The 15,000-nt window shown below is 46.6% G+C and overlaps 2 protein-coding genes across 3 annotated transcripts in view; one reads left to right on the top strand and one right to left on the bottom strand.

Moving 5' to 3' along the window:
• The window catches only part of LOC110515472 (annexin A5), a 24,705-nt gene extending 23,670 nt beyond the window's left edge, over positions 1-1,035 (top strand). For both annotated transcript variants that reach the window (XM_090188462.1, XM_090188461.1), the window contains exons 11-13: positions 1-7; positions 115-237; positions 639-1,035. The exon at positions 1-7 is cut by the window's left edge and continues 52 nt beyond it. In XM_090188462.1, coding sequence (XP_090044588.1) covers positions 1-7; positions 115-237; positions 639-701 — 193 coding nt within the window. In that variant the 3' untranslated portion in view covers positions 702-1,035. The remainder of the gene's footprint in view (positions 8-114; positions 238-638) is intronic.
• Positions 1,036-5,527: 4,492 nt separating this feature from the next.
• Positions 5,528-15,000, bottom strand: part of prom1b (prominin 1 b) — a 61,017-nt gene continuing 51,544 nt past the window's right edge. Inside the window, exons 25-27 of the mRNA XM_090188458.1 lie at positions 11,883-11,972; positions 11,482-11,597; positions 5,528-6,452 (exon numbers count right to left, since the gene is read on the bottom strand). Of these exons, the coding sequence (XP_090044584.1) occupies positions 6,434-6,452; positions 11,482-11,597; positions 11,883-11,972 (225 nt within the window). The 3' untranslated portion in view covers positions 5,528-6,433. The remainder of the gene's footprint in view (positions 6,453-11,481; positions 11,598-11,882; positions 11,973-15,000) is intronic.

Raw genomic sequence — 15,000 nt, 5'->3', positions numbered from 1 at the left:
GATGAAGGTAAGAATCTATTTTCTCCATACTAGGAAGAAGATCATTCTAATACTAGATATGTGTTTTTAGAACTGTATGTGTATGTGTGTGTGTGTGTGTGTGTGTGTGTGTAGGGTGCAGGAACTGACGACCAGACCTTAATCAGAGTGATGGTGAGTCGTAGTGAGGTGGACATGTTGGATATCAGAGCTGATTACAGACGCCTCTTCGCCAAGTCTCTGCACTCTGCTATACAGGTATATACTGAATATCTCTCTTCCCCTTGCTCTCAGTACTCTGCTATACAGGTACAATGGGGCAAAAAAGTATTTAGTCAGCCACCAATTGTGCAAGTTCTCCCACTTAAAAAGATGAGAGAGGCCTGTAATTTTCATCATAGGTACACTTCAACTATGACAGACAAAATGAGAAATAAAATCCAGAAAATCACATTGTAGGATTTTTTATTAATTTATTTGCAAATTATGGTGGAAAATAAGTATTTGGTCAATAACAAAAGTTTATCTCAATACTTTGTTATATACCCTTTGTTGGCAATGACTGAGGTCAAACGTTTACTGTAAGTCTTCACACACTGTTGCTGGTGTCCCTCCATGCACATCTCCTCTAGAGCTGAGTAAGTATGTGTGTGTTGCAGGGTGATACCTCTGGTGACTACCGTAAGGCCCTCCTCCTGCTCTGTGGCGGCAATGACGCGTAACCGTGGCGATGATCCCTGAAGGAGCGATACCTGGAGAGACCTCCTCTCTGAATGGCCCCTCTAGCTGTCAATCACTCTCTGAGTCCTGTGTAACCCAATAGGAGAGCTCTGCTGGCCACGGTGCAGCACTGTGATAGGTTATGATAGGTTTAATCCTGTGTGTATCTGTAGCTAACATCCTTAAAGCTTTACTCTGCTTCATATCTACATCACTAAAGTCATAATAATGCTGGAAGTCATGTTTTACTGTCAGTTCTATAACAACTAAAGACTGTTTTCATGTTTTTACTGTTTGTAAGACAAGACTGAAGACATAATAAACATTTTGACAGCAGGTTTGTAGTGAGATGACCTGGTCGCTAGGAGACACAACTGTTAACTTTTATTCAGTTATCCGTAGTTTGAAGTTTTATTGGGATTATAACAACACATGATATGCAGTCATCTAAAATAACATTTAACCAATTCCAGTCCAGAGCAGTGGGATCAAACTGTAGAACCCAGTTTCTACATTTATAAAAACAGATTTTTTTAAAAACAAAACCACTACATTTTTATCTCTGGGACCCTCAGGACGACAAAGGACGACAAAGAGGTGAATGTATCAAACCAGTGTTTTGTTGTTGTGTACTATCCTCAAACAAAAGCATGGTATTTTTTTGTTGTTGTAAAAGCTACTGAAATTGGACACTGCAGTTAGATTAACATTAATTTATGAATTTGAGCTTTCTGCCCATATAAGACATGTCTATGTCCCGGAATTGGCTGTTGTTTACAGAGTAATTCTAGTCACATTATCGCATATTGAGCAACAACTGTCCCGGTTTAGGGACACCAATCCCATTAACCTCTTTGGGCTAGGGGGCAGTATTTCCCATAGAGGTTAACCTCTTTGGGCTAGGGGGCAGTATTTCCCATAGAGGTTAACCTCTTTGGGCTAGGGGGCAGTATTTCCCATAGAGGTTAACCTCTTTGGGCTAGGGGGCAGTATTTCCCATAGAGTTTAACCTCTTTGGGCTAGGGGGCAGTATTTCCCATAGAGGTTAACCTCTTTGGGCTAGGGGGCAGTATTTCCCATAGAGGTTAACCTCTTTGGGCTAGGGGGCAGTATTTCCCATAGAAGTTAACCTCTTTGGGCTAGGGGGCAGTATTTCCCATAGAGTTTAACCTCTTTGGGCTAGGGGGCAGTATTTCCCATAGAGGTTAACCTCTTTGGGCTAGGGGGCAGTATTTTCACGTCCGGATGTGTAACGATCGTCATTGGAATGAGGTGAGGACCAAAGCACAGGTAAGTGTTCATCATATATTTATTAAACCGAGAACACTAAACAAAATAACAAAGGAGAAACGAAACAGTTCTGAAAGGTGACATACACACAACAGAAAATAATCACCCACAACTCAAAAGTGAAACCAGGCTACCTAAATATGGTTCTCAATCAGGGACAACGATAAACAGCTGCCTCTGATTGAGAACCATACCAGGCCAAACATAGATATCCCAAATTATAGAAAAAGGAACATAGACAACCCACCCAACTCACGTCCTGACCATACCAAAACAAAGACATACTAAAAGAACTGTCAGAACGTGACAGGATGAAAAGCGTGCCAAAAGTAAACTGCCTGCTCCTCAGGCCCAGAAGCTTGGATATAATTGGTAGATTTAGATAGAAAACACTCTACAGTTTCTAAAACTGTTAAAATATTGTCTGTGAATATAACAACTTATTTGGCAGGCGAAACCCCGAGGACAAACCATCCAGGGTTTTTTTGTTGAGGTCACTGTGTTTTTAATTGGTTTTCTATGGGAAACTATATTTATTAGGCACCTGGTTGCAGTTCCTATGGCTTCCACTAGATGTCACCAGTCACCAATGTCACCAATACCTGACCACTGTGACTGACCCTAAACAGAGAGGACACAGTGGCAGAATACCTGACCACTGTGACTGACCCTAAACAGAGAGTACACAGTGGCAGAATACCTGACCACTGTGACTGACCCTAAACAGAGAGGACACAGTGGCAGAATACCTGACCACTGTGACTGACCCTAAACAGAGTACACAGTGGCAGAATACCTGACCACTGTGACTGACCCTAAACAGAGAGGACACAGTGGCAGAATACCTGACCACTGTGACTGACCCTAAACAGAGAGGACACAGTGGCAGAATACCTGACCACTGTGACTGACCCTAAACAGAGGGCACAGTGGCAGAATACCTGACCACTGTGACTGACCCTAAACAGAGTACACAGTGGCAGAATACCTGACCACTGTGACTGACCCTAAACAGAGAGGACACAGTGGCAGAATACCTGACCACTGTGACTGACCCTAAACAGAGAGGACACAGTGGCAGAATACCTGACCATTGTGACTGACCCTAAACAGAGAGGACACAGTGGCAGAATACCTGACCACTGTGACTGACCCAAACATAAGGAAAGCTTTGACTACAGTACCAGTTAAAAGTTTGGACAAACCTACTCATTCAAGGGGTTTTCTTTATTTTCATAATTTTCTACATTGTAGAATAATAGTGAAGACGTCAGAACTATGAAACAACACATGGAATCATGAAGTAACCAAAAAAGTGTTACAAAAATCCAAATACATTTTAGATCCTTCAAAGTAGTCACCCTTTGCCCTGATGACAGCTTCGCACACTCCTGGTATTCTCTCAACCAGCTTCACCAGGAATGCTTTTCCAACAGTCTTGAAGGAGTTCCCACATATGCTGAGCACTTGTTGGCTGTTTTTCCTTCACTCTGCGGTCCAACCCATCCCAAACCATCTTAATTGGGTTGAGGTCGGCTGATTGTGGAGGCCAGGTCATCTGATGCAGCACTCCATCACTCTCCTTCTTGGTCAAATAGCCCTTACACAGCCTGGAGGTGTGTTGGGTCATTGTCCTGTTGAAAAACAAATGATAGTCCCACTTAGCCCAAACCAGATGGGCGTATCGCTGCAGAATGCTGTGGTAGCCATGCTGGTTAAGTGTGCCTTGAATTCTAAATAAATCACACACAGTGTCACCAGCAAAGCACCCCCACACCATCACACCATCACACCCCCACACCATCACACCTCCTCCTCCTTGCTTCACGGAGGGAACCACACATGCGGAAATCATCCCTTTACCTACTCTGTGTCTCACAAAGACATGGCGGTTAGAACAACAAATCTCAAATTTGAACTCCTCAGACCAAAGGACAGATTTCCACCAGTCTAATGTCCATTGCTCGTGTTTCTTGGCCCAAGCAAGTCTCTTCTTATTATTGGTGTCCTTTAGTAGTGGTTTCTTTGCAGCAATTCGACCATGGATACCTGATTCACGCAGTCTCCTCTGAACAGTGCATCAATCAAGACAACATTTTAATCAAATGACAGATAAAAAGAGGGAGGGATTCGCTCACACTACACTGAGGTCTTAGGGAATTATTTGTTTCAAATACAAAATGCTCTTAGTTTTAGAGATGTTCAGGACCATTTCATTACTGGCCTCCCATTCTAAAACGGTGTGCAATTCTTCGTTTAGGGTTGCAGTGATTTCACAGTGGTGGTTGCTGACGTGTATAGGGTTGAATCATCAGCATACATGGACACAGAGGCTTTGTTTACTGCCAGTGGCAGGTCAAATGATAACATTATAAAAGTGTAGAGGGCCTAGAGAGCTTCCCTGCGGAACACCACAGGTGCATGTTTATCAATAATTGGAAGAAGCAATTTCATAAACTCATCAAGTGCAGCGTCTGGATGCTCCTTATTAATCACATCAGACCAACAAATTATTTTGAACCAGTGGAGGCTCCTCAAAGGAGGAAGGGGAGAACCATCCTCAGTGAATTTCATAAAAATATAGATTTCTAAACATTTCAAAAGTTATCCTTTTTAGATAAAACTATACTAAATATATTCATATTTCACCAAACAATTGATTAGAACACACTGTTTTGCAATGAAGGTCTACAGTAGCCTCAACAGCACTCTGTAGGGTAGCACTATGGTGTAGCCGGAGGACATCTAGCTTCCGTCCTCCTCTTGGTACATTGACTTCAATACAAAACCTAGGAGGCTCTTGGTTCTCACCCCATTCCATAGACTTACAGAGTAATTATGAAAACTTCAGGAGGACGTCCTCCAACCTATCGGAGCTCTTGCAGTATGAACTGACATGTTGTCCACCCAATCAAAGGATCAGAGAATTAATTTAGTACTGAAAGCACAAGCTACAGCTAGCTAGCACTGCAGTGCATAACATGTGGTGAGTAGTTGACTCAAAGAGAGAGAAAGACAATAGTTGAACAGTTTTCAACAAATGTATTTCTTCAAAAATGAAGGAGAGGCAAGAGACAGAGAGAGAGAGTGTCATTTTTTTCACTTTCAGTTTCACTTACTTAGCTAGCAAATGCAGCTGGCTAGTTTAGCCTACTGAAACACCCTGCTCAAATAGAGGAATGCTCTGTTAGCTAGCTGGCTATAACAGAGGGATGTTATGTTAGCTAACTGGGGAGGAGATGCACTGAGGAGGAGATGCACTGCAGTACTTAATGCAGCTGGTGGCCACACCAGATACTGACTGTTACTTTTGATTTTGACCCCCCCTCTTTGTTCAGGGACACATTATTGTATTTCTGTTAGTCACATGTCTGTGGAACTTGTTCAGTTTATGTCTCAGTTGTTGAATCTTGTTATGTTCAAGTTTGCTGAAAATAAACGCAGTTGACAGTGAGAGGACGTTTTTTTGTTTGTTGCTGAGTTTATGTATAGATGGACGGACAGACAGACAGCAGGACGAAAGACAGTGGAGACGGCGTAACTCAGCGAACTGACATCTTTATTCACAGATTCAGAGCCTGCAGTGACATCAGTCGTGACATCACAGTCCTGACATCACCGATATGACATCACAGTCAATGCGATGGTTACAGCTGTCAAACAACAAGCAGCTAGCGTCCGCTAGCTAACATGCTAACATGGTTTTGTAGCTAGTGTCTGCTAACATGCTAACATGGTTTGGTAGCTAGCGTCCGCTAACATGCTAACATATTATATTAAAAAATATATAAAACTTTCAAAGGTGTTGAAAGCGTATAAAATGTACAAGTCATTGAGATGAGTCAGTGGTTCCAGCTGAGTAGAAACAAACAGAACACGTGTCTATAATAACTCTGATATATCAAATTGAGATGAGTCAGTGGTTCCAGCTGAGTAGAAACAAACAGAACACGTGTCTATAATAACTCTGATATTTCAAATTGAGATGAGTCAGTGGTTCCAGCTGAGTAGAAACAAACAGAACACGTGTCTATAATAACTCTGATATATCAAATTGAGATGAGTCAGTGGTTCCAGCTGAGTAGAAACAAACAGAACACGTGTCTATAATAACTCTGATATATCAAATTGAGATGAGTCAGTGGTTCCAGCTGAGTAGAAACAAACAGAACACGTGTCTATAATAACTCTGATATATCAAATCAACTATATAGAAATAATCCACCAACACGTTCACACAGGTGTAATGTTCAGAAACTACGGTGATGTCAGACAGAACTAGTGTTGTGATTGGGCGATGGGAACGTACAGGGCATCATTTGGGCTACTGTAATTGGCTGGCAGCTAAGGTCCTTATCCAATCAGGTTGTTGTGGGGCGGAGATCAGCAGAGTTCTGTCTTCTTGGGTTGTTGTTGTTTTTTTCTCTTTCCCACCTTTGTTTCTCTACCAGTTTTCTTGGCCCCTGAGGAAGAGAACAGAACATTTATTAACAGCATCAAAATACACAAGGAGTGAGGGAGGGAGAGAGGAGGGGAGGAGGGGAGAGACGAGAGGGGAGGAGAGAAGAGGAGAGGAGGAGAGAGGTAGAGAAGGAGAGAGGAGGGGAGGAGGGGAGAGACGAGAGGGGAGGAGAGAGGAGAGGAGGAGAGAGGTAGAGAAGGAGAGAAAGAATAAAAGAGAGACCAATGACAGAAAGAGAAGGACAGAAGAGATGCTTCGTGGTGCTCTAATCAGTTTGTGTGGGACTAGGGGACTAGGAGACTGGGAGACTAGGGGCCTAGGAGACTGGGAGACTTGGAGACTAGGGGCCTAGGAGACTAGAAGACTAGGGGACTGGGAGACTAGGGGACTAGGAGACTAGGGGACTAGGAGACTAGGGGACAAGAGACTAGGGGACTAGGAGACTAGGGGACTAGGAGACTGGGAGACGGTATCAGTAGCAGTGGACTGGGACTAGGGGACGGTATCAGTAGCAGTGGACTAGGAGACGGTATCAGTCCCCAGCTGTTCCCAAACTCCACGGCACAGGTTCTCTTCACAATCCTGTAGCATTCTTGAGGGGCCTTGGTATTTCTGATACTGACTTCCTCTCCTGGGTGCTCGTACCTTGGCTGAGTCATAGTTGCGGTATGTCTGCCTGAGCGTGAGGTCTGTGCTGCCCGGCTCAACCCGGCTCATGTACACTCTGTTGCCGGTTACGGGTGGCTATCCGAAGACAGAGGGCGGCCAGGCTCGGTGGGTAAGCCCCACCGCTTGCCTCTCTTCCCTGGGTCGCTCTTCTTTTCAGTTCGCTGCAGCTAGCGACTGGAACGAGCTGCAACAAACACTCATCAAACACTTATCTCAATCTCTTCATTAAAATACTTAATCATGGACACTCTTACTGACAGTTGAGGCTGATGTATTGTTGTCTCTACCGGTGCTGGGTGCCGGCCGGTTACCGTCTTACCGCCTTAACCGAGTGAGGCTCGTTGTGACAACAGTACCCCCAAGTGGCCAATCAGGGTACGTCACTGATCACTGAGCCCTGGTACCCAGAGTGGGCCGGGCTTTAGGCAAACCTTGGCACAATACAGTTTCTTCAACCCTGAGTTCCGCAGTGTTCACGGGTTTTAAAACGTGTGTCTCCTGCAGTTCAATGAAAAGGGTCCCTTCTCCATGTTCAGACTCACAGTTGTCAAGAGTGGTGGTTATTTTTCCAATTCCAATCTCTCCCAGTCCACAAAGTGGTGTCCCGCCCCTTCAGAGTCATGGGAGGCTCGCTGTCTGCTCTGACCAATGGCGGGCATGCGTAGTGTCGCCCTGGATCATACGAATAGTAGCCTCTGCAGGGTCCCCAACAGCCAGATGTTCCGGGTTTTCAGGGGAAATGGAGAGAGAGCCTATGACGTGACTTCTGCTTTTGGACATTAACAAGGCATCACTCCAAGGTGACACTCCTCCTCCTCATTTACTAGATTGGTTGAACAGAACAGAACCTCCCCAACAGTTATTTTTCTTCTCGTCAAAACCAGGATGTAGGGAACCTAGTTTCTGGCTTTTCTTTTTTATGCCTGCTAATCAAATCAAATCAAATCAAATTTTATTTGTCACATACACATGGTTAGCAGATGTTAATGCGAGTGTAGCGAAATGCTTGTGCTTCTAGTTCCGACAATGCAGTAATAACCAACAAATAATCTAACTAACAATTCCAAAACTACTGTCTTGTACACAGTGTGAGGGGATAAAGAATATGTACATAAGGATATATGAATGAGTGATGGTACAGAGCAGCATAGGCAAGATACAGTAGATGGTATCGAGTACAGTATATACATATGAGATGAGTATGTAAACAAAGTGGCATAGTTAAAGTGGCTAGTGATACATGTATTACATAAGGATACAGTCGATGATATAGAGTACAGTATATACGTATGCATATGAGATGAATAATGTAGGGTAAGTAACATTATATAAGGTAGCATTGTTTAAAGTGGCTAGTGATATATTTACATCATTTCCCATCAATTCCCATTATTAAAGTGGCTGAAGTTGAGTCAGTGTCAGTGTGTTGGCAGCAGCCACTCAATGTTAGTGGTGGCTGTTTAACAGTCTGATGGCCTTGAGATAGAAGCTGTTTTTCAGTCTCTCGGTCCCAGCTTTGATGCACCTGTACTGACCTCGCCTTCTGGATGATAGCGGGGTGAACAGGCAGTGGCTCGGGTGGTTGATGTCGTTGATGATCTTTATGGCCTTCCTGTGACATCGGGTGGTGTAGGTGTCCTGGAGGGCAGGTAGTTTGCCCCCGGTGATGCGTTGTGCAGACCTCACCACCCTCTGGAGAGCCTTACGGTTGAGGGCGGAGCAGTTGCCGTACCAGGCGGTGATACAGCCCGCCAGGATGCTCTCGATTGTGCATCTGTAGAAGTTTGTGAGTGCTTTTGGTGACAAGCCGAATTTCTTCAGCCTCCTGAGGTTGAAGAGGCGCTGCTGCGCCTTCTTCACAATGCTGTCTGTGTGAGTGGACCAATTCAGTTTGTCTGTGATGTGTATGCCGAGGAACTTAAAACTTGCTACCCTCTCCACTACTGTTCCATCGATGTGGATAGGGGGGTGTTCCCTCTGCTGTTTCCTGAAGTCCACAATCATCTCCTTAGTTTTGTTGACGTTGAGTGTGAGGTTATTTTCCTGACACCACACTCCGAGGGCCCTCACCTCCTCCCTGTAGGCCGTCTAAGTTAGGTTACGTGAACAGTGATGTCGGGGTACAGGCTACAACTTGTTGTTCGTCCCGCCACGCTTCTGCAGCGTCATCAGGCCGACTATTCCCGAGGCTTCAGTGCCTGTTTTGAGGGAGGAAATATCCTCCCGTCTCCAGAAGCAGGCAATCCGTTGAAGATCCAAGATGGCTGGTGCAGCCGGTATTTCCTGGTTCCGAAAAGGGAGAGGACTTTACGTCCCATTCTAGACCTATGTGCCCTCAGCAAGCACCTCAGAGTCTACAAACTCACAACTCTCACAAGCACCTCAGAGTCTACAAACTCACAACGCTCACAAGCCGCCTCCGGAGTCTATAAACTCACAACGCTCACAAGCCGCCTCCGGAGTCTACAAACTCACAACGCTCACAAGCACCTCAGAGTCTACAAACTCACAACGCTCACAAGCACCTCAGAGTCTACAAACTCACAACGCTCACAAGCACCTCAGAGTCTACAAACTCACAACGCTCACAAGCACCTCAGAGTCTACAAACTCACAACGCTCACAAGCACCTCAGAGTCTACAAACTCACAACGCTCACAAGCACCTCAGAGTCTACAAACTCACAACTCTCACAAGCACCTCAGAGTCTACAAACTCACAACGCTCACAAGTACCTCAGAGTCTACAAACTCACAACGCTCACAAGCACCTCAGAGTCTACAAACTCACAACGCTCACAAGCCGCCTCCGGAGTCGTCAAGGGAGCAAGGAATGTAACACACATCTACTGTCCCGTATTCAGTCTCTAGTCTTCCACAGAAACCAGAAAATTACCTGTCTGACTCCACATCAGCACATTCTGTTTCTAGGTCCTGAGCTAGACTCACTTGCGTATCATGCTTTTCTATCCCCACAGAGGGTGTCTGAGTTCCGGCTCTGCTCAGCCAAACTTCGGTTATGTCACAAAGGGCGTTGTTGCCAGGGCTACGCCCTACTTCTACTGGGGACAATGGCTTCTGTGATGTAAGTTCTTCCCCTTGGGCTATTGTTCATGTGGCCCTTCCAGCGCTGAATGCTAACCAATCACCTGGATGCATTGCGCAGCCTAAGCCGGTCACTTTGGGTGTCAGGTCTATGGGCCATGAACCAGTGCTGGACCCTCTGCTATTGTCAGGGGGCTCCCATGGACTCAGTTGTATCCCACAAGGTGATCACTACAGACACATTCCCCTGAGGGTGGGGTGCGCTGTTAGAAAGGCAACCGATTCTGGGGGTATCGACATTGGTGTGGATCGCACTGCATATCAATTACCCAGAGATCCTAACGGTATATCTGACACTAAGGCGCTTTCCCCTGAGGGTGGGGTGCGCTGTTAGAAAGGCAACCGATTCTGGGGGTATCGACATTGGTGTGGATCGCACTGCATATCAATTACCCAGAGATCCTACCGGTATATCTGACACTAAGGCGCTTTCCCCTGCTTTGGTCGGGCCAGTGGTGGCGTGCATCAACGGGGACGGGGAGAGACTCGATCTACCTCCTCAACTTGGATCGCTCCCTATTGCTGGGAGCAGTGTGCACATGCTTTCACTCCGGGAAACACATGTCCCCGGTTGCCTCAGTTTGGGTGCAGATTAGCCTCCACTCTCAGGGGTGGTGGTCTCCCAGATAAGGGAAATCTTCAGCAGGGCCGACATAAATCTTTAGACATCACATTACACAACTTGCATTGTCGTCTGTTTTTCCTCGATGAGGGAGTCGAGCACTTCACTGGCCTCGGATCCTCCTTTACACATTTCCTCCCGTGAAGCTGATTCAGCCGTCGTTGGAGAGGGTGCACCTCAGGGGCTTGCTGTTGACTCTTGTGGCTCCCCATTGGTCCAAGCAACCTTGATTTGTGGAGATCATTCACCTGTTGTGGTGGGGTCCTGTGGCAACTCTGCCTCGTGATTTGTTGGGAGAGTTGTCTGTCATGTCTGCCTCGTGATTTGTTGGGAGAGTTGTCTGTCATGTCTCCCTCATGATTTGTTGGGAAAGTTGTCTGTCATGTCTGCCTCGTGATTGGTTGGGAGAATTGTCTGTCATGTCTGCCTCGTGATTGGTTGGGAGAGTTGTCTGGCATGAAGAGGACCCACCCTGTTGTTTTCCCTTTATGGTCATTTGAAACCAGATCCTAGTCACTGCTGGATCGGCGTTTTCAAGACTAGAAAATAGCCACTAGAGAAGTGTGTGTCTTTATACCTGTGTGTGTGTGTGTGTGTGTGTGTGTGTGTGTGTGTGTGTGTGTGTGTGTACCTACTCTTCAAACACATCCTCCGTATCCATCCTCCTGTAGTACTTGGCCAGTTTGACTGACAGGATGATGCTGGGAACCAGGAACACACAGCAACCACCCAGACCGAACCAGAACGTGTTCTATAAGACACAGAGATACATAACCTTAACTCAGACCAAACCAGAACAACACACACATAGATATAACCTCACACACACACACAGACACACCAACACACACAGCACATACCAATACACACACCGACACACACCGACACACACCGACACACACATCACACACACCGACCCAAACACACACAGCACATGCCGACACACACACCGACACATACACAAACACACACAGCACATACTGACAAACACACACAGCACACACCAACACAAACAGACAGCTCCTGTGTATCTTACCACTGAGTCGACTATGAAGCTGCAGGCAACGATCTCCATGGAGTCAATGATGTTACTGATGGGCTTACACTGAGACACCTCCCCTGTCAGCTAGGACACATTACATTATGGAGGAGAGGTTACTGATGGGCTGACACTGAGACACCTCCCCTGTCAGCTAGGATACATTACATTATGGAGGAGAGGTTACTGATGGGCTGACACTGAGACACCTCCCCTGTCAGCTAGGATACATTACATTATGGAGGTTACTGATGGGCTGACACTGAGACACCTCCCCTGTCAGCTAGGACACATTACATTATGGAGGAGAGGTTACTGATGGGCTGACACTGAGACACCTCCCCTGTCAGCTAGGATACATTACATTATGGAGGAGAGGTTACTGATGGGCTGACACTGAGACACCTCCCCTGTCAGCTAGGACACATTACATTATGGAGGAGAGGTTACTGATGGGCTGACACTGAGACACCTCCCCTGTCAGCTAGGACACATTACATTATGGAGGAGAGGTTACTGATGGGCTGACACTGAGACACCTCCCCTGTCAGCTAGGACACATTACATTATGGAGGAGAGGTTACTGATGGGCTGACACTGAGACACCTCCCCTGTCAGCTAGGACACATTACATTATGGAGGAGAGGTTACTGATGGGCTGACACTGAGACACCTCCCCTGTCAGCTAGGATACATTACATTATGGAGGAGAGGTTACTGATGGGCTGACACTGAGACACCTCCCCTGTCAGCTAGGACACATTACATTATGGAGGAGAGGTTACTGATGGGCTGACACTGAGACACCTCCCCTGTCAGCTAGGACACATTACATTATGGAGGAGAGGTTACTGATGGGCTGACACTGAGACACCTCCCCTGTCAGCTAGGACACATTACATTATGGAGGAGAGGTTACTGATGGGCTGACACTGAGACACTTCCCCTGTCAGCTAGGACACATTACATTATGGAGGAGAGGTTACTGATGGGCTGACACTGAGACACCTCCCCTGTCAGCTAGGACACATTACATTATGGAGGTTACTGATGGGCTGACACTGAGACACCTCCCCTGTCAGCTAGGACACATTACATTATGGAGGAGAGGTTACTGATGGGCTGACACTGAGACACCTCCCCTGTCAGCTAGGACACATTACATTATGGAGGTTACTGATGGGCTGACACTGAGACACCTCCCCTGTCAGCTAGGATACATTACATTATGGAGGAGAGGTTACTGATGGGCTGACACTGAGACACTTCCCCTGTCAGCTAGGACACATTACATTATGGAGGAGAGGTTACTGATGGGCTGACACTGAGACACCTCCCCTGTCAGCTAGGACACATTACATTATGGAGGAGAGGTTACTGATGGGCTGACACTGAGACACCTCCCCTGTCAGCTAGGACACATTACATTATGGAGGTTACTGATGGGCTGACACTGAGACACCTCCCCTGTCAGCTAGGATACATTACATTATGGAGGAGAGGTTACTGATGGGCTGACACTGAGACACCTCCCCTGTCAGCTAGGACACATTACATTATGGAGGTTACTGATGGGCTGACACTGAGACACCTCCCCTGTCAGCTAGGACACATTACATTATGGAGGTTACTGATGGGCTGACACTGAGACACCTCCCCTGTCAGCTAGGACACATTACATTATGGAGGAGAGGTTACTGATGGGCTGACACTGAGACACCTCCCCTGTCAGCTAGGACACATTACATTATGGAGGAGAGGTTACTGATGGGCTGACACTGAGACACCTCCCCTGTCAGCTAGGATACATTACATTATGGAGGTTACTGATGGGCTGACACTGAGACACCTCCCCTGTCAGCTAGGACACATTACATTATGGAGGAGAGGTTACTGATGGGCTGACACTGAGACACCTCCCCTGTCAGCTAGGACACATTACATTATGGAGGAGAGGTTACTGATGGGCTGACACTGAGACACCTCCCCTGTCAGCTAGGACACATTACATTATGGAGGAGAGGTTACTGATGGGCTGACACTGAGACACCTCCCCTGTCAGCTAGGACACATTACATTATGGAGGAGAGGTTACTGATGGGCTGACACTGAGACACTTCCCCTGTCAGCTAGGACACATTACATTATGGAGGAGAGGTTACTGATGGGCTGACACTGAGACACCTCCCCTGTCAGCTAGGATACATTACATTATGGAGGAGAGGTTACTGATGGGCTGACACTGAGACACCTCCCCTGTCAGCTAGGACACATTACATTATGGAGGAGAGGTTACTGATGGGCTGACACTGAGACACCTCCCCTGTCAGCTAGGATACATTACATTATGGAGGTTACTGATGGGCTGACACTGAGACACCTCCCCTGTCAGCTAGGATACATTACATTATGGAGGAGAGGTTACTGATGGGCTGACACTGAGACACCTCCCCTGTCAGCTAGGACACATTACATTATGGAGGAGAGGTTACTGATGGGCTGACACTGAGACACCTCCCCTGTCAGCTAGGACACATTACATTATGGAGGAGAGGTTACTGATGGGCTGACACTGAGACACCTCCCCTGTCAGCTAGGACACATTACATTATGGAGGAGAGGTTACTGATGGGCTGACACTGAGACACCTCCCCTGTCAGCTAGGACACATTACATTATGGAGGAGAGGTTACTGATGGGCTGACACTGAGACACCTCCCCTGTCAGCTAGGACACATTACATTATGGAGGAGAGGTTACTGATGGGCTGACACTGAGACACCTCCCCTGTCAGCTAGGACACATTACATTATGGAGGAGAGGTTACTGATGGGCTGACACTGAGACACCTCCCCTGTCAGCTAGGACACATTACATTATGGAGGTTACTGATGGGCTGACACTGAGACACCTCCCCTGTCAGCTAGGATACATTACATTATGGAGGAGAGGTTACTGATGGGCTGACACTGAGACACCTCCCCTGTCAGCTAGGATACATTACATTATGGAGGAGAGGTTACTGATGGGTGACACTGAGACACCTCCCCTGTCAGCTAGGACACATTACATTATGGAGGAGAGGTTACTGATGGGCTGACACTGAGACACCTCC

Source organism: Oncorhynchus mykiss, chromosome 10 (assembly GCF_057628025.1).
Source record: "Oncorhynchus mykiss isolate SJ-2025 chromosome 10, ASM5762802v1, whole genome shotgun sequence".
Lineage (NCBI taxonomy): Eukaryota > Metazoa > Chordata > Actinopteri > Salmoniformes > Salmonidae > Oncorhynchus > Oncorhynchus mykiss.
The sequence above is the reverse complement of the archived record's forward strand: the minus strand, read 5'-3'. Positions and strand labels throughout refer to the sequence as shown.